The sequence below is a fragment of the Bombus affinis genome, chromosome 15 (genome assembly GCF_024516045.1).
Source record: "Bombus affinis isolate iyBomAffi1 chromosome 15, iyBomAffi1.2, whole genome shotgun sequence".
Classification (NCBI taxonomy): Eukaryota; Metazoa; Arthropoda; class Insecta; order Hymenoptera; family Apidae; genus Bombus; species Bombus affinis.
Genome location: NC_066358.1, coordinates 5,796,064 through 5,820,031, shown reverse-complemented (window position 1 = coordinate 5,820,031; position 23,968 = coordinate 5,796,064). Strand labels below are relative to the sequence as shown.

Here is a 23,968-nt window from a genome sequence, read left to right as displayed (position 1 = left end):
TCAAAAATAAAATATTTTAGTGACTTTTTGTTTTGTTATATTTGTTAAAATATGATATTTGTTTTATTACTTTTAAGTATTTTCTAAAACTGCATTTTCAATTCATTATTAAATATAAAAAAAAAATTAATTAATTTGGAGTAGAATATTTTATCTGTATTTTGATTATATTTGAAAAATTAAACATATTTGAATCTTCCAGAATATTTCTGTGGTAACGCTAGTTAATAGCTCGGTTCTTACAAACCCGACAATACGTATAGGAAGGGTTGAACGTTTATTTTCTGAAATATAAGCTACTGAAATTTAATATTAGAAGAGAAAGGTGATCAATTTGTAGAAATATGTTTTTAGCAAGTTAAATTTACGTTTACATCAAACAGTTGCGTTAATTCAAGATGTCAAATGGTACGTTGAGGTTATCTAATCTATGAAAAAGCTGTAATATATGTTTTCCTTCATCAAAGTTATTTTATTGAAGTGTACAAATTATTTTTATAATCTTATTATGTAAATACACTTGTCTTATTTATTTTAGAAATAGAAACAAGTTTATTAATAATTGTATTAGACGTAAACCCTGTGCAAAGAATTATAAAACAGGAAACAAGGATATTGACGCAATGCTTGGACTCTACTGTTGTTTTTGCGAATGCTCATTTAATGCAATCATCTAATAATCAACTTGCTGTGATAGCATGTCATAGTCATGGAGCAAAATTCTTATATCCTTGTGAAAAACCACTAGAAATTAGACAAATCGACGGACAATATGAAAAGTTTACCATGATTGAACGTACCATAAGGCAACAATTGCAACAAGTTATCAATGAAATTTCCATGGACAAACCATTAAATGGAGAAAGTCTTATATCCGGAGCATTGACTATGGCATTATGTTATGTTGCAAGGTTAGAAAGGGAGAAAGTTGCTAGTGAAAAAATATATTCAAGAATCCTTGTGATCACAGCTAGTAACGATTCAGCAACACAATATATGAATTACATGAACATATTCTTCACTGCCCAAAAAATGGTTTGTTATACTTTTGTATTTTAATATCCGCGTGACTCTAACTTAAAATTAATATCTTTGTTGAATAAATAGGGAATAATATTGGATGTATGCAGTTTAGATCAAGAATTGACTTTACTTCAACAAGGCTGTGATATTACTGGTGGGAATTATCTAAAAGTACCCCAACTTAATGGATTATTACAGTATTTATTGGTAAAAAGAAAAAAAATAATTTAGTTATTTGTTGGTAAATACCAACTTTATTTGTCTATAATTATATTTCAGTGGATATTTTTACCAGACCCAAACGTTAGATCAAAGTTAGTACTTCCACCACCCGTGAAAGTAGATTATAGAGCAGCATGCTTTTGTCACCAAGAACTAATTGATATTGGCTATGTATGCTCCATATGTTTATCAAGTAAGACAAACGTAAAAATAAAATCTATTTTAATATAGGTCTATGCAATAAATAATAAATAAAACACATATTTTTTCAGTATTTTGTAAATTTAGTCCAATATGCACAACCTGTCAGTAAGTATTCTAATAATGTTTTAATTTATCATAACAGTCTTAATTTGTGTGTTTCATTTCTTTCTCTTTCTTACAGCACAGTATTCAAAATACCAGGACCTATTCCTATGAAAATGAAAAAAAAGAAAAAGAATGTAGATATAGTGCATTAATTGTATTTAGCAATAGTGATTTTTTACTAAAATACATCTATTTTTACCATTATAAAAACATTACACGTTATTTACTAACAAAATCCAGAAAAGGTGCGAATGGACATGTTATAGACCTTTATTATAATACACTTTATCTATATGTTCTTTCGCATGTTCCTTAAACTCTTCATATTCGGATGGATGCAACTTCATCAATATCGGACTCATAGAGCTTAACAATTAAAATGCATTATCGTGTGTTTTCGCATGTGAACATGAAATAAGATAAAATTTCTTACTTTCGTTCGGGGAAAATCGCAAGGGCGGATGGAATTGCAAATATGCAGCTATAAAAATAAATCACATCTAATAAGAAACAATTAGAGTGAAAGACCAATGAAATTAAAGTTGAGAAATTACCCTATAGCACATAAACCAGTTTGAATTGGAATTAAGATCCATGGTCGATGCTGAGAAAAACAATAGGGCATAAGTTTCTGAGTGATGATTGGAATGAGAAGAAAGCATGGTATGGACATAGCTATTCTCGAGACTAAACATTCACAAATACTCTTCACAGCTGCTACTTTTGATTTCATAAAAGGTTCTGTTTTGTCTTTCATGTATATTGGAATTCCTGTTGTGATCTCTTTGTAACGTATAAGTGGCAAATTTATTATGTGACCAGTAGTCACTGCACAAAATGGCAGACACCTCTGATGGCAGAAAAGTATAAGAGAAAGTATAATGTAAGACGCTAAAAAGCATAAAGAAGCAACAAGCAACTAACAGTAAAAGTATATGATTTTTGAGCCAATATTCTTTTGCAACAAATAGTCATGATAGAGCCTGTTGCAACTGCACATAAATAAGCTTTTTTTACATTTTTATCATCGCCATTTAGCTTACTTCTGTATGCGTCACTTACAATAGCATTATGTATTTGATGTACTGCTTGAATTATTATTATAGCAAGGGTACTTCTAGTAATAGGATGTAATAATTACTGGGAGAATTTATTAAGTTTTTTGCTTAAAAAAGTATTCTGTTTTTGTAAGTTGTTGTTGTTCTTATAAACTTACTTTTGACACGCTAACATAGACGCCGTAAGTATAACTGAAGTAGGCATTTGAAAGGATAATCTATTAACAACGGGTATTAATTCACCAGTTTCTGGATGAAATGCACCGTCCCTTAGTTGCTTTGCACGAATAACATCGGACATTCGTGTTCCAGGAGGTATATTGCCTCTTCTGACAAAAGTTAATCATTTGAAATATTAGTGACTGAGCAATTAAAATTTACCTACTTGTAATCATCACAGAATTGTTTAGCTTCTCTTAATTTCTGATCGTTCACAAAAATCATACGGCAATCAGTAATGAAAGCGAAATGTTTCAATCTACCAATATACGTAGACTGATCCCATAATGGTTTATCAATATCGATTCTTTCGTTGACGTTCATTGTCTTATTACAAATTTAAGTATATCTTTCAGTTGATTTTGTACGGCATTATTAATAATGACAAATTTATATTTGTCAATTGGTCATTAACTACAATTTCTGTTTATGTTTCATGCTTTTATTTTGTACTGGAATTTTTATTAATTTTGAGTTCCAAAAATATAATAATAGGAAAGAATGACGTAATACTGTGAAAAGAAAATTAATACTATGAAATTAATGAATTGTCATTTTTGTGCAGTGAGTGAAGTTAACCAGAAGTAATTACGTTTATACATTGTTAATACTTTAACAACATAACATTTATAAAAGTTCCCTCTGGTTAATATAATAGGAATGGATCTATAAATCATGGTACTCGCTTTTTTACGATATTGCATTCTTTATTTTTTCTAAAAATCTATAATGTACGTTTTACATAGGCTAAAGCAACAACATGTAAAGACGCTATTCAACGGTGGGAAGAAAAAACTGGTTTGATCGCCAGCGAACAGAAAGAAATCATTTTGTCTTTTCAATGGCCTCCGATTGAGAGAATGGATAATAATTTAGCGGCACTTACCGCCGTCGAGTTAGTTACATTTTTTCATAATGTTTTTCATAAAAATATTGAAGACAACAACTTTTACTGTTTTCTAGGAAATTATCTCTCTCAACGAATATGATAGAGAAAATTACTGGTATCAATTCTTTAAAGAATTTAAAAATTTTATCTCTGAGCCGTAACAATCTTAAGACGTTCTCCGGCTTAGAAGCAGTTGGAGAACATTTAGAAGAATTATGGATATCATATAATCAGATCGAAAAAATTAAAGGTGTTAACGTATTAAAAGCGCTGAAAGTACTTTACATGTCGAATAATTTGGTAAAAGACTGGGCGGAGTTTAATCGTCTACAAGAAATACCGAATCTCGAAGATTTATTGTTTATTAATAATCCTATTTGTGAAAATATGGACACGGAATCTTGGCGTAGTCAGGCAACCAGAAGACTTCCAAAACTAAAGAAACTTGATGCTATACCGGTTGTATAATTATCTCTTAATTATTACACGGAATGAAGATAGAAATTTGAGTCTCGATAAAAAATTTTGCAATAAAATTGCAAAATGTATATTTACACAGTATAGTGTACATTTATAATACATTTTCTTTTCACGTTCAAATATAATACATTATATTGACATTATCGGCATTGCCTTATTTCGTGAATCTTCGCTATGAACGATTAATAGTCTTCAACTTTCATATCGTTCAATCCCAGTTCTTCGTTCTGATCGAAACTTCTTTCATATTTAATGATTTTTAAACCGCTATCTAAACCTTCGTCTGACAGGCTCTGAATGTAACTATTGCCTGCTGGATCATCTAATACAAGCGTGATCTTTTGTTTCCCTTCCAAAACCTCATTTAAGAGAGATATGAATGCTTCCATCCGTTTAACAGTTTCTGGATCGCTACTATCACCGCTGAAAGCTGTCGATGATGATAATTGCTCTTTTATCGCTACTAAAATGCCTTCTACTGTAGTGAAACGTCCACCTAAGGCAGCGGGACCGATTTCCAACTCCAGTTCGGGTATTTCCATATGGCAAGTTTCGGATTTCAACAAGTCACGGCTAAAGTCCTCTCTTCCTGTAACTGTGACTTCTATTTTCACTCCCGTGGGTTCGATACCTCCTCCGCTCTTGACTTCATTCGTTCTGTGTCCGCAAGACTCGCAAACCGTTGCCATAATCACAACTTCCTTAAAATGTGGAATTTCTATACATTGAGTTAAAGATAAAGTCTTTTTTTCTGAAAATGAAACTATACATGACAAAACAAAAGCAAGTACTAGTAATTATAAACTAATTTAGAAAGTATATTGTAATGTTAAGTAATATGGAAAGGATACTGGTTAATTTCATGTTGGTTTCACATGGAAAATTACACTCTGGACAATTTGTTCTGAAAGAAAGTACTTCTCCTTCAATTTGTTCCAAAGGATATTCTCCTTCTTGTATAGGTTTTAACAAAGTATCATCTGTATCATTTTCCGAGTAGATTCCTAAAATATGATCTTGCTCCGTTGTTCTTTTAAACTGCACTGTAGTACATCCTTCATCTTTTAACATGGCTTTTGGATTCTCTACATGACATTCGCCTGATATATCTTCAAATATTATAGTAAAGGGCTTTTCTAAAGATTTAAGCTTCCTTATCTTTTCAAGAAAGTGGTCAATTTGGGACGCAGCATCTGGACATTTTTGTCTCCTTTTAGACTGATCTTGCTCCAACCCCACAATAGTTCTTTCTATTATTCCCTCAATTGTCGTAATCTCTCCTTTTTGTGATCTAGATGGAATCTCAAATTCCAAGGATGGAATTTTTACACTAGTGTAGTCTGATTTAACTATTTGACGATTTAGATCCCTAGGAGTTTTGACTTGCAGCGTTATCCTAATTCCCTTGTCTGCAATTTTTCCACTATTTTGTATCTCATTATTTTGGAAGCCACAGTGTTCGCAATCAAAGGACATCACCACAATATCTTTGTAATGCGGAATCTTTGTCAAGAGTAATCTAGTAACACCCTGTATTTACAAAATAGTATATTGGTTAGATGAGTCAGAGGTATTTTGTTCTTAATTATAAATTTACGTTACCATACATTTTTTTCGCAATTCATACAGAGACTCTCTATCTCTGTTGTTTCTGGCTCCGGATCTTCAGCCGACAAATCACGAAATATTGGTTTTGCTTTTGCTTCAATACTTTGTTTTTGATCTAGTGCCATATTTTGGTTATATGGAATGTATACACCAGATTTATGTAAAAAATCTATTTTAAAATTGAAGTAAAATTGAGTTAGATTATCGATATACGCTGGCCAATGCTTTTACGCTTTCTTATTGTACGTTTGCCTGCTAAATACAATTTTGTAAGCTCAAATTACTACTTTTTAAACCCGTAGAAAACATAGCGATCAAAATAAATTAACATGTGTAAATCATTTAGTTTAATTTAGGGTCCCTTATATGAAGCAGTGTAGCCAATTGAAAGTCATGAAATCACTAAGATGTTTAAATATAATAGAAGTACGTAATTTAAAAATTATTTTACGTATTATTTTCATAATTACGATAATTATACGAAGAATCCAAAATATTGAAAATTATACAGAAATTATTATGTATTGCCTGTATAAAGTATTACAAAATTTTTATTGAAAACATATAATTTAATATACAAAGCTATTAATAAGGTACTTAATTTTAAAGTAGCGCTTTGTATGATCAATAGTGAATTATTTCTTTCTTTAAAATGAAACATAAGGAAATGTCTCGAGATGCCGCACAATTTTTGTGTTTATAAATATCAGCAGCAACTTCACGCATATCATTTTGAATGCATTTAAAACGGTACAATTAAATTTCGGATTTCATACTTTGAATAACAATTTTACAATTTATCAGGTGAGACAATGGAAATAATTTTTATTTTCCTGTAAAATCACACTTTCAATTTCAACAATTCTCAACATAATAAAGTTCAAAATTGCGATTTGTAATAATGATTCTTTCAATGGTGTATCGTATACATATTAATAATACTATAACCTGTGTTATCGTAGAACATAGCAGAGGCGCGTTACAAATTATCGGATCCCTGTAACGTTAACTCGTGGTACTCATGAAATATTTAATTAGCACGTGTTACACGCGGATAATTCGAATAACAGCGAGAATGCTCTTGCTGAGATAAAAGGAACATATAAAAAGAAGTTTCTGAAGGGAAGAACTAGGGAAAAGTAAGCTTAAGCGTTCTCAGTGAGTGGCGCGAATCGCCGGCTGAAAGTACAATGGCTAAGCGTAGCCAATGGCCGCCGCTTCTGAGTGTCTCGTGTCGGCTCGGTTTCTGCTGATCGATGTGTTACTACGTGTTTTCGAACTTTGCTAACTCGCATTTGACTCGATCACGCGTACTCCTAATTTTTGATCGATAATATGTCGAGTCGGCAGTCGAAAAAAGAAAAGGTGCGTTCATTATGCTGCATGTCGCTCCTGTCTCCTCTAATCGTCTTTTATGTGATTGGTACTCTCGCATACGTGAAAACAGTGTTCCTTGGACGAGGAGAGATCGCGGGCACGCGCGCGCTTCAGAGAAAGAAGGAGTCCGTAGTCCGTAGTCTCTATGTGTCTATGGGCATGAGAGAGATATAGATAGTTAGAAGATGACAGAGATAGGAGAGAAAAGAAAGAAGGGAGAGTAAAGAGAGTACGGGGAAACAACCCCGGTAGCCGAGACACCGAAGGGTGTAGCGTGATTCTGATTTCTTGATATTCGTTTCGCTGGCGCATTTTTCTCGAGCAAACGTTTCAAGAACCTGACAATGGTACTTTTAACTAATTCTCGCGTTTCCGTTCTGTGTGACATCGCAAGTGCGAGTTCTCGTCTATTTGCGGATCGCGTCTTGAATGTGAATCGGTGCTGTCGTGGCATTGTACGCTGGTATAAAGCGGTGCAATTAACTCGTTTTGTTCCAGGATGCGACGAAGATCGGCAAGGACAAGGGAAAGAACGGCAAGGACGGCGAGACCAGTGACGAGGTGAGGTTATATCGTTCTTCTATGTTCTTATTGATGTGGCTCGATTCAATTCGAGTCGACTTCTGTCATAGTTAATTCTTTCTGTCGTGGATCTTTTCTTTTCATCTTTACGCACGTCACCGATTCGTTTATTAAAGTTATTTGGTGTCGTGTCATTTCTCTGAGAAACTTCATTTATCATTTATCCTCTGGAAACGATCCAGTGTCCATCTTCGACATCGTGTGCCACCTGAAATGTCTCTTCGCTGAGCTGTGTACATGCGTTTATTTCAAAATACACGCTTCTTTTACCATATAATTACTCAGTACTGTTTTTTTATTTAGCGAGTATTACACGAATACCGTTTCGTAAAACAATTTTAAAGTTCTCATTGAAAAAAATGTTGCTTGGCACAGGTGGCGCTTAAGCGTGGACTTAGTTGATAAATAGAAAACGATGTAAACGAAAGATGCTTTACGAATTAACTGATATATATTTCTCTTTGGCTTATGTTTCTTATCATATCGTTACACGCGAGCATATGTGGCTTTCCTCGTTAAAATAATTTATGATTTCAAAGATAAGCGGAATAATGCGTTATTTTCTAACACGCTTCCTGAACATAATTAATGTACAATCTATGTGGAGTGCAATCACTTACGGTATGAATGGAGCGAATTCCAAGCATGGAATTACGCGCAATTAAATATATGCTAAACAATGTTAATAAACTGTAAAGAGTAATATGTTCATTATTGTATACATAGCAAATTAATTCAGCTTGTGAGTTTGGCATTATATTTATATAATTTTTATCTTATTCGCTGATTGGTATGTATATTTAGTCGGTATAAAAAGTATTTCATATTACATTTTTTCTAATTTCTTCTAATTTCTACAATGTAAATAATTGGTTTCAGTATATCGATTAAAGAATGTAATTTATAATATTTATGGTTAATACGATAAAATTGACCTCACGTGAATCATAACAAATAATATTATGAAGTAGCATGGTATTATTTATGAAAATAAAATATTTATGTAAATATTGCGTAATCCATTGCTTAAGAAACTAAAGTGCGTCGCATCTATTCAATTATCGATTGCCGATAACGAAAAAATTTATAATCGATTAAGTATCAATTGATTGTATTGAAACACGAAAAATTGTTTCATCTTTGATTCATAAATTTGCTCTGTGCATGCAATATTATTTTACAATTACAATATTATTAATTATATTATAATAAACGACAATTTATCTCGTAATTAATAATAATTATTACAATAATGGTAATAATTTATTATTTAAAGCATATAAATTATTAATCATGTATTCATGATAATTTTAGTATTTTAGTGTATTTTTTAATTTGTCTTAATAAATTTGTTTATTTTTGTAATGGTAAAAAGCAAAGTAGAAACTTTCAAAATTATATACATATATGCATGTATTTTCAAGAATATTCAATCAATCACAAAAATATTTAACAGAGCGAAAGATTTAATGTAGCATGTTAACAGCAAATATAGAAGCAAGAAAGATCAAAATTCATCTTACACAGCCAAGAGGGAATATACTTATGCCTAATTGTTATGGAATACACTTCCTCAGGGACTACCACCATCAACTAGGTTCCTCAAGAAGAAGTTTTGTGATTGGTGTTGAAGTCATTCTTGCACCTCTATCTCAATTTTTTCATTTTACACTAGTAGATCCAAAATATTAATAAAAGTGTTACTATGTACTATATAATTGCCTAAAAATCATTCACAAGTAATTGTCATCTTTTTTGGCCACTAGAGGATACTCTAAATGGACAACAGCTCAGACGAAGAGTCAAGACCAATAGTGCATAAATGGTTTCAAGATCAACCACAAAACTTCTTTCAAGGAAGCCAGGCATTAATGCAACGTTGGAACAATTGTGTTGAATGTAATGAGGATTACGCATAGACTGACATATACATTTGCTTTTAGCAGACAATTTTTGTTTATCATTTCTGAATTATATATAATGGAGCACGATGAAATTTCTCTTGATGACATCTCTTTATGCGATACAAAACATTTTCAAAGAACATACTATACTTTGATGAGTACTATAAAAGATATGTAAGTCACTATACCAAATAAAAGTTGCACCTATTTCTATTTAAAGTTGTTCCATTGTTGAAACATAGATCAAGTGCACATTTAGACAAGGAATTCTCTCTCTTAATAGTCAAATTGTCAAACTATTTGTTGTTTCACATATGTAATTTTCATGCACACATTGTATCAGCAATTTTACATTGCATTAACAAATCTTTATATAAACAAATTTTGTATCCATAAGTTTTTATTATTATAAAATTATTTCTATTCTCTCATAGACGAATAAGGTAGCAGGAGGACCACCGGTAACCGCCGCACCGCCACCACCAACGTTGATCAACAAAATCAAATACCAACCCGGAGGCCCTGTGATAAAGAAAGATAAACGGCAAAGTAGCTCAAGATTTAACATATCGAAAAATCGTGAACTTCAAAAGTTGCCGCTTCTATCCGGTAAGTCTATGAAATAAATTTTGTTACTTGAAAATCTGATAAAAAATTAAGTAAAAAAGTTTCTAGCTATTTATAGAAAAAATAAATTACAACTATTTTAATTATTAATATTTAATTATTGTTAATTACAATATTATTATTAAAAATATTCAGAATAGAAGATTTTTCCAGATAAATTGCAAAAATATTAGTTTTTATAATTATTAAACTGCGGATTTCTATGTACTTATAGGAAATTAAACAATGTAAAAATGTGCAAAATAGGTACTCCTAATATACAAAAATATAAAAAGATCTTCAAAGTGAACTACATTTTATAATATTTAATAGGTGAAATAAGTCTTTGCATGGGTACTATTTCTTTAGTTACGTTAATAGATCTATGAAACTACATAAAATTTCCCAGTTTAATAATTACTATAATACACTTGATTTTTGGAACGACTTAAAAAAAGTCGTAATAGTTCTCAGCTCGAATTATGATCAATTTCCTTAGAAATTTCATCCTGCGACAAATTCATCAGGATCTATTAATGCCTTCAATGTTCTCTGAGCGAACAATTCCGCTTTCTTCAGCAATGATTGCCATATAATGATTGATTAGTGTAACAAGTCGCCAAAGTGGGAGCAATAAACCTTATCATTATTATCCTTTGCCAGGAATAAACCGCAATATACTTAATGAATGCACCGAGCGTATATTGGAGTGTATGTAGTTGCTTATAGGTATATACTGATGTTTTATGTAAGTTAAATTACAGTGCATTTTGCCGTTTTGATAAATCGAAATGTCTCAATGATTTCGATATCTAAACCTTCGAGTACTCGTCGATATATAAAAAAATAATCGAATGTGAAAAGATATCAGAGTGATTAATGTTGCCATTCTAATTTAAAATTTCACGGTGCATTGTATGCGCCTGCTGGGACTTAAGGGAGTTTTCAAATTTTTCGTGAGAGACGATTTTGATCTAGAAATATACATCGTGAAATGTATAACTGACCTACATTTCCGACTGATCGGAGGTATCTTGAAGAACTTTAGTTAAAAAAAATGTTGTGGCGCGTAATCGAGATATTTGAATAAGTAACATGAATGAAAGCGAAATTTAATTGCGAAAAAAGGAATAGAATATTTAAGAAGCGGAGGAAGTAGGAGGAACGAGAGTTAAAAAGTGAAAGGATATCGAATATTCTTTGATCATTATCAATCAGATAGGGAACTTTATCCATGGAACAGAAATCCGTGGGGAAATTGGTGTATGGACGGTAGCATTTAAGTGATCGATGTATCGACCAGAAATCTACAGACTTCCGTTTGTTTCATGCATTTTAAATGATATCTGGATTCAAATAATCCTTAACGTCGTTCTAATAGCGAACACTTTATAAAATTAAATTCGCTTTCATTCATGAAAACGATATCAACAAATATATGTATCATCGTTGCCATCATGGAAACAGTAACTTTTTAATACATGTATGTACATACACACAGTGATAAGTACTACTGCGTACTTTTTCCAATTGACTGTTTAAAAAATTAGTATATTTTTTAATTTATAAATCAAACTGAAATCGATATAACTGTGATGCAAAAAAGACAATTAATTAAGTTACTTTTGCTTTTTTAATCCCAGTCGCAGAGGATTGCGAAAGCAGCTACGTCAGAACGTATCGATTGTAAGGCGCGGTGGTTCACGCATGCGCGCATGCGTCATTCGCGATTCCTACTTTTCTAACATAAACAGTCCTTTCCCGTTCAAACGGCCTTTGATAGCAGCGGTATTTTCTCTATTCGAATTCGTAACGCGTCTTTTCCCTTGATTCCACTGCGTCCATTACAAACCGATAAGTTAGGTGACGAAACGTTTACGAAATCGTCGTGAATTAATATCGACGTACGAATGGAGATGTGACTTGTTCTTGCTCCGAAAGAACGGTCAGTTACGTCGAAGCAACAGATTGTTATGTGAACAAGGAAACCGGTGCGTATAGGGATGTAATTTACCGTGAACCGAGCCGGGGAAAAGGAGACAAGTTCCGGTGACCGATATCAGAGAACGTTAGACACTGTTGGACAATAAGATGGTTCACGTGGATGGATATATTCCTTTTTCGACTGGTGGCCTGCCAAAAAGTCCAAGCTTCCATCAGGGGCTCGCCTTGGCTACTGTTTTATCTCGAGAATCGAATAAACCTTACTTGACCAACTTCACTTCGCATTATCAACCGTTACGACCCCTATTAATCGGTAATGAAACCTCTGAAGTTTGCTTCTTGTCTTAATTCCAGTAATTGTCAAAATATACAGTCAGGGACAAAAATAAGTGAACAGATAGTGGAAGTGGGTATTAATGAAGTTTGATTAAACTACTACTGGTGTTATACATTTAACTTTTACTTATTATATGTCGTTTTAATTAATACATTTATTAGTCATTTTTTCTGCCGGTTACAAGATGGAGTTTGGCCCACAAATTAATTTTCGACACATTTCTTCATTCCCTTTCTCACATCATACACAGCCTATATTGCACTCATCAGACCTATAACTACGTTTTTCTATATATATGGATATATAAATGTGTATGTATATATTATATTGTATATATACATATATTGTATATATTGTTTATATATTCTTATAGCATATAGATTAGATAGTAAATAAAGAAAAGCAATGTCTACATTCTTGAGTAAATAGAGCAAAACTTTATTGGTATCTATTTCCACTAACTGTTCACTTATTTTTTCTCCGATTGTATGAACTCGTGTATTTAGAAAAGTATAAAGAAGGAGAGGATACGAGTGTGTTATAGAAAAAGAAAGACATAGGTCAATGAAATAAGGTGAGACGTGAGAAACGGAAGAGTCCAAGAGAGACGGATAGGATCTATGAAAGAATCTCCAAAGAGGGAGAAATTATTAATGAAAAAGACAATGAATAAATTTACGAGGCAGGCGTACGAAATTACGAAAAGTTCAAGACAAGTAGCAAACAATTGAGAAAGGGAGTTTCATGAGAGCGTTTAAGAGGATAAGGGAGAGAATGTACGAGAAAAAGAAATGTGGAAAAGGTGGGAATTCATTGAGCAAAAGAATGGAAATCTATGCAAGAATGCGAGAGAAAGGGGAATGTACTTAGTATGAGAGAAAGTTTGAGATAAGAGTTTACGAGTGTGAGAGAAAACAAGGTATAACAGGGATAGAAAGAGTCCATGAGAGAGAGTCCATGGTTGATGTAAATCGTGTGTATGCATGTTCATGGGTCTGTTTGTATAGAGGGAGGGAGAGGAATTTATGGGGGGAAACAGAAGTATGAAAGAGGGAGAGAGTCCAAGAGAAAGAGTCCATGGATCTATCCAAGGTATACATGTCTGTATATGTAAGTGACGTAGTGACAAGTGTGCGCATGTGTGCGCGTATGTATCCTCAGAGAGGGAAAACTTAAGGTCTATGTGAGTATACAATGTACCTGAAATCTGAAATGTGTTCATCAGATATTAGTAAATACACAAAATCCATGAACTCACTAGATAATTAAAAATCTAATATTTTTCTTTAGAAACTCAACAAGGAAACGAAAGAGAAGAATTGTTCATCCAGAAACTACGGCAATGTTGTGTGCTATTCGACTTCGAGACCGATCCTCTTTCGGATCTAAAATGGAAAGAGGTGAAGCGTACTGCCCTCAACGAGATGGTCGAATATGTCACCAAGAACAAAAACGTGATCACGGAGGCGATCTACCCTGAAGCGGTGAACATGGTGAGCATGACCTAACCCGAACTGCTTAATGCATTGCCAGTAAGACCGTAAGTCCATTGCTAACAGATTGTTTCATGAAAGAAGGATTTATAGTGGTCATAAAAAATATATGGCACGTATATACGTGGCACTGTTATTTTTTAATGAATTTATTGTTAGGGCCTACGTTTCATTTTTAATATTACAATTCAATAGTACATATTAAATTTTTGTAATTATATAATGTGAAATGTAATGTATATACTTGGGTCCAATTACTTAGTATGCAAATGTTATAACAAATACAGTGACGTGTAAATATTTTTTGTAACTACTACTCGTATGCGATTTTACTAATTCAGAATTCAAAATTTTTCAGTTTGCAGTGAATCTGTTTCGCACTCTTCCACCATCGTCGAATCCGAACGGAGCGGAGTTCGATCCGGAAGAGGATGAGCCAACATTGGAAGCAGCCTGGCCTCACTTGCAACTAGTTTACGAATTCTTCTTACGATTGCTCGAGTCTCAGGATTTCCAGCCCTCCATCGCTAGACGTTACATAGACCAGAAGTTCGTGTTGCAACTTTTGGAACTATTTGACTCGGAGGATCCTCGGGAAAGAGATTTCCTGAAGACAACGCTTCATAGGATTTATGGGAAGTTTTTGGGACTTAGAGCGTACATCAGGAAGCAAATAAATAATGTTTTTTATCGATTTATATATGAAACCGAACACCATAATGGAATTGCCGAACTCCTTGAAATTTTGGGAAGGTAACTTTGAATTTTTCATTGTAAACGATAATTGTTTTATAGTATGCTATATGTTTATCGATTGTTTGTTTGTTTAGTATAATCAATGGATTCGCACTACCATTAAAAGAAGAACACAAAATATTTCTATTAAAGGTACTTTTACCTTTACACAAAGCCAAATCGCTCTCTGTATATCATCCGCAATTAGCATACTGCGTGGTTCAGTTCCTGGAGAAGGATCCATCATTGACTGAACCTGTTATTAGAAGCCTGCTAAAATTTTGGCCGAAAACACATTCCCCTAAAGAAGTAATGTTTTTGAATGAGCTAGAAGAAATTCTCGATGTGATTGAACCTGCGGAATTTCAAAAAGTCATGGACCCATTATTTAGACAATTAGCGAAATGTGTATCATCTCCACACTTTCAGGTATTGTCAATATACCTTTTATTAATGATAGATCATGTAAATCACAATTTTTGATATTATATGAATTAATATTTATAAAAAATATTTTATCGTGTTTTTATCAGGTGGCTGAAAGGGCTCTGTATTACTGGAACAACGAATACATAATGTCCCTTATATCGGATAACTATGCAATCATCCTACCAATCATGTATCCAGCATTCTACAGAAATTCTCGAAATCATTGGAACAAAACTATTCACGGCTTGATTTATAATGCATTGAAGCTATTCATGGAGATGAATCAGAAAGTATTCGACGAGTGTACACAACAGTATTATCAGGTACGTTTTTAATTATTACGAAACAAGGACGAAGGAATAATGTTGATTGAAATATTCGTAGGATCGACAGAGAGAAAGGAAGTTTATGAAAGACAGGGACGAAGCGTGGATGCGCGTTGAAGCATTAGCGATGAGACATCCGAATTACAATGCTGCTCTAAAAGGTATTACGAATACAACATCTGGCACGATATTGCAACAACAATTAGACAGCCCTCCACCTGACGAAGACGGTGATACAGATCAGACTCCGCTCACATTGGAAAAGATAGAAGCGAAAGCGAACGAGGTATGACAGATCGGAATCGATCTTTCTCTCGTCCTTGATCGTTTGTTTATTCAGGAGTCTAAATTAATCTTTTTTGCCATAGGCAAAAAAAATGACCAACTCCAATAAAACAAAGCCACTTTTGCGAAGGAAAAGCGACTTACCCCAAGACACGTACACAATGCGGGCATTGTCCGATCACAAACGCGCAGACGAATATCTTGTTACGCCACCGGATCCTAACAATTGCTAGTCTCTACCGCAATCTCTTCCCATATATCCTCTCTTTTGCTGCAGTGATTTTGGGAGTTAGCTTTTTCGAAGAGAGAAACGAAACAGCGATGAGTCGGATCGAATCAATCGAGCGGTCACAACATTCGACGACAACCGTCTGCAACAGAATTTGATCCTTTAGAGAAGTCAACATTGTCATAATTATCTCTCTCCTCTTTCCCCACCCTCCCTCTTGTATCAAAAAGTATCAAGATATGTATATGTAATAGCTTTTTCTTTGTATCTCGGTAAACGAAAAGAAAGCTTTCTCTCATTGCACCCAGCACATTCGGAAGATGTATCCATGTCCGTAGTAATCTATAAAAAAAAAAAAAAAAAAAAAAAAAAAGGAAGGAAAACTGCTGATAACTTCCTATATACTCTTCGAGTTGATTTACGTAAGGTATCGCGAGATTTATGAAAATACTACATACTCGCTATCAAAGAAATGAAAAAAAAAATGAGATGTAAAAGAAAACTAATAAATAAGGGTCCTAAGTGTATTAAATAATACACAGAGTATTTTATAAATTGTAGATTTCTTGTGTATGGAGTAATCTATCGCTGACAATAAGACAGTTTTTCACACTTATATGTACGTCTTCACATTCTTAAATTATCTGTGCTCGATGTTCAATAGATACTTGGCATACAGGTTAGATCATACACGAAGTTAATGGTCGAACTGAAAGCTCAAACGATTTATTTACTAAGATTCATTCGTAATTGTTTTAAAACAGGTTGTCTTGCTTTTGGCGGGGGATTTTCTTCATATCATAGGAATTTATGGTTTATCGAACACTATATATACAGGGTGAGTCACAACACGTGGACAAAATTTTACAAGTTGATTCTGGGAATGATTTGGAGTGGATTTTTTCTAGAAAGTTTTATCTAAAAGTGTTAATAAATTCTTTTATTTTTTTATGTATTAAAAGCGCATGAAATGCAAATATCACTAAGCGAAGTGATGAAATAACAATTTCTGATAAAATATTTCAGAGTTAAACATTCTTCTAAAGACACATCAAAGCTTTAACTACTTCTACATGATATTTTTTATTCAGAATCACCTCTTGAATTAATTGATAAATTTTTGTTCACTTCCGGTGATATACATCTTGTATATATACTCTAAATAAACAAAAAAGTTTTATACGAATTCGAAAGGTCAGAAGGAATGACCGCGTGCTTGATGTCGTAATAATTAACAATAGTAAAAAAAAAAAGATAAGAAAACAAATTTTAGAATGCAAGTTTGAGGCGTTACTCTTTTGAGCGAGGTTTCCACTGATGCGCAAACGGCAGACATTTAATGATACACAAGTGGTATATAGTTGCTTCAACGCTATCAGCTCGTAATTTAGCGGCAAATAATAATAATAATAATAATAATAATAATAATAATAATAATAAAAAAGAAAGAAAAGCGAAAAAAATTGCAAAAAGAAATGAAAATGTCGTTTTAGAGTTAGATGAACGTGATAGCACTATTTTAGAATATTGATTGTTATAAATCTGAATATTCCTGAATGTACTACTTTTATATCTGTCGTGCCTAGATGCCTGTGGAACGCATTCGCAAGAATCGCCTCTGCCAGAGGCCTATAATTAAGAATCGTTGAAACAAAAGAAAATAAAAAAAAAAAAATGAAATAATAAGCAACGAGTTATACGTGACGTTACCAAAATGGTGTGATTGCATCACAAGTTTTTTCAAGAAGGCTTATACAAAACGTTGTGTCATTGCTCCGTCAGTTTCGCGGTTAACAAAATAAAGAGAGAAGTAAAACGTTATATAGTAGTTTGTGGCTGGTAAGAGAAGCAAAGGAAAAGAGAAAGAAATGCGAAGAATAGAAGCAAATTTAGGAGTCGAGGAAAAAATAACGAGGATGGTCATTGAGCAGTGGTCCAGCTACGTCCTCAGCATCTTTACTAAAGGCTTTTTGGCTAATTCCTCGTGTTACTCTTGTTTATTGGATATAGGGATTCCGATACCATGAAAATAGTGAAGTTTAAAAAGAAAAAAAAGGATTACGATCTAAGCGAAATATCTTTAGTCTTTGCGCTGCTGGCAGGCTGTTATGTTTAAACATTGTAAGGAATGAACTTGTTGAGAATAGAAATACGGTTAGCACTTATTATTAAATAACGAAAATTAAAACCAAATGAGATAAATATAAAAAAAGAAAAATTATTTACTATTTAATCGCCCCTTCAGGATGAGAATGGCTGTTTTTGTTACGGAAAACCATTAAACGATAAGTATTCTTGTCGATACTTTTTATTATCAAGTGCAGTGTAATCTCGATAAATCTAATTGAAAACACACTGTATCTTGTGCAACAAGTATTTAATAATAAAAGTATTTTTAGTAAGACTATTTTATTTGAATAGATTTGCATTTTCAATGATACTCCTTTCGATGAACAATAAGTAATTAAATTGCATTCGATCGATGTAATATATTCGATGACATCGTTTCTCTTCACTTTTTTATCTTATTTTCTTTCTTTGTTAGCTTCCGATAGTGAAGTCGCTAATGTGGATTATCGGGATTACATTGTATTTCTCAATCGTTGAAATCAATCGCGAACAAGAATAAATACATAACACTGTTCGATAGAAGCGTCCCTCCGGTAATGTATGTTTCGAGGTTTCGTCTCTTACTGCGTCTATTCTTTCACTTGTATCATCTACGATACATCTTTGAAGTTTACGAATTTTATAGTAGGATCAGAAGACCATTCGAATTTCTCGTGCTTAAATATTCAAGAAGACTGTTACTGGCTCATCGTTGGTCGAGTATTATCGAATTTTCCAGACTTCCGTTCCCGCAAATTGTGCCAGGTTTAAATAATATAAAACAGAAACGAGAGAGAGAGAGAGAGAGAGAGAGAGAGAGAGAGAGAGAAAATAAAGAAGAAAAAAAGAGAATGAGAGAGAGAAAGAGAGAAAATGAAATTTGATTTCATTCGACGTAGATCGTTTTCTTGTAACTCCTGTATGGATTACCTCGAGTGAGTTTAAAGGTTCATTTTCAGCAATGTTTTATACGTTTTTTATGATATGAAAGTCAACCAATAATCGTGTATTTTTTAGATAGAAAGAGAAACAACCTATTATGCGAAAGAATGATTTTAAATGTTTTATGTAAGGAGGAGCAAGGATTTTCTGGATTTAGAAAATGAGGAATCACGCTATCGTAGACAGCTTTTGAGTTTTGTAGAAACGTCTCTGTTCTTCCTTACGTAAAGTTCTACGAAATATTCGGGAGAACTATTATTCGATGGAGAATGAAAGCAAAAAAAAAAAAAAGAAAAAAAAAAGAAAGGAAGGGAAGAAAGGAATGTTTATAAAATATAAAGAGATCCATATGTACAGTGACTCGCTTCAAAACTGAAGATACGAATCTATGATGGAACGCGTACAGGACTGTGTATCAATGTTCGATTAACAAAATTTTTTTAATGATCGCCTGTCCGATCGATTCGTTTCCATGCATGCATATATTCCTTACAATTTGTTGGAAGCATAATTTTATAATAAATAAATCATTATAATGAAACGGTATGATTTTCTTGCAGCCGTGAATTCTCTAAAATCCTACAACTTTATAATCCCTGAAATTTTTGTCCTTTCTTAGTAAAAACCATTCTCTACCGTGGTACAGTTATAAATTCGCTTTAAAACTGGAGACAGAGAGCATTCGTCGGTGCACGGATTATAAACTGTGGTTACATGGCATCCTGAACGTTGCACTCAGACCAGCTGCAGTTTTGTTTCCTTTTTCGTCAGTACGTGTTGGGAGAAACCACAGGATTCCACAGCCTGCGTCCACGATACAGGGCAATCCCAAGTTTCAATTTACATGACTTTTTATCAGATGTCGCCGAGAATATTTCTACAGTCCAGCTTACTCTTTGAATAATATCCGAAGGTCTTTGAAAGTATACATAAGAAGAAATAAAATGTATACACCGGTTCGTGTACAAGGTCCCTGTTATTTTATTCTTATATTCAATCCTTGAAATCCCCGAAAAGGAAATAAAGAAATTTCACTTTTTACTTTTCAGATATATTTATTACGTCGTATGTTCAACTACTTCAATGAAAATATTCAACCAGTCTACATACCTGTCTTTCTGCCTTCCGCATAATTGATCTTTATTATTTTATATGTTTTCGTTTCTATAGTATTTCCATATCCTCGTTAGGACATTCTAAAGGTACATTTGCTGAGAGTTCGAGAAAAACTCGTATCATATATTCTCATAAATTGTTCTTCTAAAAATTTTTGCTCTAAAAAAACAGCAAGGCCAGATACATCATCATTATCACCATATCGATAACTGAACTTAATTTTTAGAAACAAGGTTCCACGAATCTTCATATAGAAGTATACGCGCTTACATACAGACACAAAGATTTATTTTATAAAAAAAGGTATAGCTATGTAAATACAAAATTATATCTGAGTCTCTCAGAAGCCAAACTGATCGATTCTACATTATATAAGTTGCTCAATTTCGTTATCTGATCACATAATTATCATTGAACCTGTCGAAATTCATAAAATGTTCCTCTTGTCTTCTAACGAAAGTCGTATTTAACGTCAGACCTATCACGATGATCAATTCTTGATATTTCATAGAAATTTTTACACTTCAGTTTTAGGGACTCTGATAACTTGCTGTAAAATGTATGGACGGAAACGTATTTCCTTCTTTTATCGTGTATTTTCTCACAAATTTTTCATTTTCATTTCTTTGATACAAACTTTATAAATATTTCAATCATTGCACTGCGGATTTGTATACATTTACAGGAAATTTAAAGGTGTAAAACTACACAGGATGAACGTAATATGAAAAATTTCATAAAATACTTAAAGCATAATGCTTTTTATAAAAGACAATTCACTATCCAAATTCTACGTTTTTAATTGTATTAATTATATTCTGAGTTTGTATAAAAATTCGCAGTTTATTAATCAAGTATAGTCGTAGCGTTAAGGCTTAACGAAGGCGATCATCGATTTCGAAGAAGGACATGTCCTGAGATTACAGAAGGTTGTAGCCCATCTATCTACTTGATGCCGGTTCGCTCTCTTTTCGATTTAGTTGACCGCCAACGTGCCGGTGACTCCCGACATTCAACAGGTATCTATACAATCGATGTGTTTGTGTTCCGTGGTATTCCCCATGGCGGTGTTGCGTTGGTATCAGTGATCTGCGCTTCCTTCGAAGAGACGCTTGCGCCGGTAAGGCAGACTCTCCGCGTTTCGTGGCTGTCCGTTATTAGTACGCCGCCAGCCGTCGAAGCTGGATGATCTTTCGATCGTACTTCGAACAGTCGAATGCGTTATTTTTGTTTACGTGACCGGTTTTTGTATGAAACTTGACTTTGAATTGGGAGAGCGACGTATATTAATCTAAGTCGTGCGCGTGTATCGTCCGTGAAATCAACGACAAATAGCTCGGGGCGATCGTTCTTATAGAATTTTCGATCTCGTCTAGTGTCAGTTAACTATCGATACGATTCGATTTTGTGTTCAATTCGATACAATCCGTTGAACCGTGTTCTAATATGAAATGAGTGGATTTTTGGAGCTTGTTAGATCGTTCGTTGATTCCTCGGTATTATAACTTGTCAACGAACGTCGTGAAAGCGAACAAACGAATTCGTAACTCGTAATTAGAGGTCATGTGACGGAGAAAGTGCGATGTATTTGGAGATGTTATTCGGGACATGTTTTTCGGTGGTTCGGACCAGTGAATTCTACGGGAATGGTACAAGAATGACAGAAGCTTGAAAGACGTCATTTTTGGAGGAGAAATCGTGTCGCAGTTAGCTGAATGTGTACGTAAACAGATTTATCAAGGATAGTTTGCCAACGGAGCGATCTTTCGCAATGTTTAAAAGTTGCATTGGCAATACATGGTAAACGTGTTTGTCGTAGGTTATTTTTTCGACACAAATTTGCCATGTTAGCTATTTCTCATTTTTTACTTATGTATGTACATTTGTATTCCCGCGCTTACATCCCCCCTCCTTTAATTTTCAAATCGACGTTATTAATTGTTTTCTTTCTTTCTTAATGTGTCACTTTTGTTATGTATGAATTGGTTTACGCATGTTTACGTGGGTTTGCGAAAAAATGTGAAAAAATTAACGATAAATCGGTTTGACTAATTAACCTTTCACGGGACGCAATAATGTACATATATGTTTAGTTTTTATTTGATTGTAGTAAATTAATCTTTCAAGGAATACAATAATGTACATACAGTGTACATATGTATATACACATTTAGCTTTTATTTAATTGGAGAATGTCTCCGAAACATACAATGGTTATAAATATATAGGTTATTTTTGTACGATTAGTAAATCAATTGCTCGGTGCATATTGATACATATACATACGTATATACGTGTTTAGCCTTTATTCAATTCAATTGTGGTTTCAAATGGTACAATGGTTACAAATGTATTTATCTATTTTTATTTCAATGGATTTAATAAAACAACTAATTTATAGTTTTGCATATTATACGTATTCTAGATATTTTTGTGCATTGAAATTTCCAATAAATGCACACATATCCACGGTCTAGATATAAATTCGATTGAAAAATCGTTCCATAACTATTTCGCTCTTGCAAATGTCAGTATTTCATTGCATACCTAGAAATATCTGTAAAATTAGTTTTATCAACTCATAATAATAAAATAACAATTCCTCGTTACGTATAATGCAATCACTGTTCATCAATACATAATTTTTACTCGCGATTGTGGTTAAATTGCCCACTTTCCAGTAGTTTATGTAGCAGACAGGTATTAAAATGTCCTTCGTAAAAAAGATCGGCAAATGTTTGCGAGGAAGCCCGGTGTTTTAACACGGGAAATCCTTATATATTGCATCCGTGATACCTCGAGAACTGATTCTCGTTAATTATTGCGGAGTTTAAAGGACGCGAAGAGAGACGCCGCGAGAAAAAAAAAAGAGGTAATTCAAAAGTTCCGTGATTAATGAAGTAATTCGTTCCAAGTAAGAAGTTGTATTTCATTTCGCCTGACTTTCCTTCTTCTGAAATAATCTCCGGGGAAACGGAGAATTATGGAAATCGGGGCGGGGGTACGGACTCTAGAAAAAGAAAAAGGCGGAAATTTAACAAAAATTTCGTAAAACGGATTATTTTGTAAGCTTGTAAAGAAAACACGAATATCGTTTGAAAACTGTGTTAATTTATTTACGACGAAAATTTCGTTCGATTAATTAACAATTATCAAGATAATTTATTATAATTATTCTGTTCGACTCGAAATTTCAATGGTGATAGCTATAAAGAAATATACTGTTGCTGGTACAATATACCGTAGTAATAAAATATTGTAGCACATTGGTGAACAGATAAAATAAAACTAGAAAAGGAACGAATACATAGGTTTCATGTTACGTAGCACTGTAGACGGTTCGATTCTTTGTTCTCGTGTGGCGATAGAATATAACAGGGAAAAAGTATTCGAATTTTTAGAACGAAGTAGGATTAAGAGCGATAAAACAATCGTTATCGAGTTATATGTTTTTCGATCGTTAGATAATTTTGTATACGTAAAAACATTGGCTCGTTGTCTGATAAATTTGCAAAAGTTGTTCGATTAGGGAACAAGAGTACCATTCTCGAAGAAGTTATTGACACGCGCGACCCGATGTTTCACTCAAACGAGGGGAAAGTAGGAAAGTGAAAAGGGAAAAAAAAACTAAAGTGCGAACTGCAATGTGCAAGAAAAAAGGTGAGTGTGCTGCTGTCAGTAAGAAGAACGTAAGAGAAACACGACAACGATGACGGAAGGCGGACCGAACATAAGCGTGAGTAACA

At 33.4% G+C, this 23,968-nt stretch overlaps 6 protein-coding genes across 16 annotated transcripts in view; 5 read left to right on the top strand and 1 right to left on the bottom strand.

The window, feature by feature from the left end:
• LOC126925057 (14-3-3 protein epsilon) overlaps window positions 1–23,968 on the top strand; it is a 296,135-nt gene that overhangs the window by 16,499 nt on the left and 255,668 nt on the right. The window lies entirely within an intron of this gene.
• Window positions 109–1,764, top strand: LOC126925056 (general transcription factor IIH subunit 3). The gene is made up of 6 exons (XM_050740225.1): window positions 109–408; window positions 539–1,035; window positions 1,108–1,230; window positions 1,303–1,438; window positions 1,518–1,554; window positions 1,631–1,764. Exons 1-6 carry the CDS (start codon window positions 399–401, stop codon window positions 1,704–1,706), a joined length of 879 nt encoding a protein of 292 aa, XP_050596182.1. The 5' UTR covers window positions 109–398; the 3' UTR covers window positions 1,707–1,764.
• LOC126924728 (dynein axonemal light chain 1-like) lies at window positions 3,507–4,227 on the top strand. The gene is made up of 3 exons (XM_050739516.1): window positions 3,507–3,515; window positions 3,578–3,726; window positions 3,795–4,227. The coding sequence occupies exons 1-3, from the start codon at window positions 3,507–3,509 to the stop codon at window positions 4,186–4,188; spliced, it is 552 nt and encodes a 183-aa protein (XP_050595473.1). The 3' UTR covers window positions 4,189–4,227.
• Window positions 4,231–6,163, bottom strand: LOC126925052 (zinc finger protein ZPR1). Its single transcript, XM_050740220.1, has 3 exons — window positions 5,808–6,163; window positions 5,052–5,730; window positions 4,231–4,918 (listed from the first exon to the last, which is right to left on the bottom strand). Exons 1-3 carry the CDS (start codon window positions 5,931–5,933, stop codon window positions 4,383–4,385), a joined length of 1,341 nt encoding a protein of 446 aa, XP_050596177.1. The 5' UTR covers window positions 5,934–6,163; the 3' UTR covers window positions 4,231–4,382.
• Window positions 6,991–18,983, top strand: LOC126925050 (serine/threonine-protein phosphatase 2A 56 kDa regulatory subunit gamma isoform-like). Of its 7 annotated transcripts, none has more exons than XM_050740212.1 (9): window positions 6,991–7,173; window positions 7,684–7,746; window positions 10,106–10,280; window positions 13,849–14,051; window positions 14,410–14,804; window positions 14,882–15,215; window positions 15,320–15,538; window positions 15,600–15,827; window positions 15,910–18,983. In XM_050740212.1, the coding sequence occupies exons 1-9, from the start codon at window positions 7,144–7,146 to the stop codon at window positions 16,057–16,059; spliced, it is 1,797 nt and encodes a 598-aa protein (XP_050596169.1). In that variant the 5' UTR covers window positions 6,991–7,143; the 3' UTR covers window positions 16,060–18,983. The 7 variants fall into 7 exon arrangements, with proteins under 7 accessions (XP_050596169.1, XP_050596170.1, XP_050596174.1 ...); XM_050740213.1 differs by lacking the exon at window positions 6,991–7,173 and adding an exon at window positions 7,255–7,532; XM_050740217.1 differs by lacking the exon at window positions 6,991–7,173 and adding an exon at window positions 9,534–9,666 and having other exon boundaries at window positions 7,728–7,746.
• The window catches only part of LOC126925044 (venom dipeptidyl peptidase 4), a 512,928-nt gene continuing 510,320 nt past the window's right edge, over window positions 21,361–23,968 (top strand). The window contains exons 1-2 of one of the 4 annotated variants that reach the window (XM_050740200.1): window positions 21,361–21,941; window positions 23,752–23,958. In XM_050740200.1, coding sequence (XP_050596157.1) covers window positions 23,932–23,958 — 27 coding nt within the window. In that variant the 5' untranslated portion in view covers window positions 21,361–21,941; window positions 23,752–23,931. Of the gene's footprint in view, window positions 21,942–23,686; window positions 23,959–23,968 lie in introns of all 4 variants that reach the window. The other 3 variants (XM_050740199.1, XM_050740201.1, XM_050740202.1) reach the window with 3 other exon arrangements.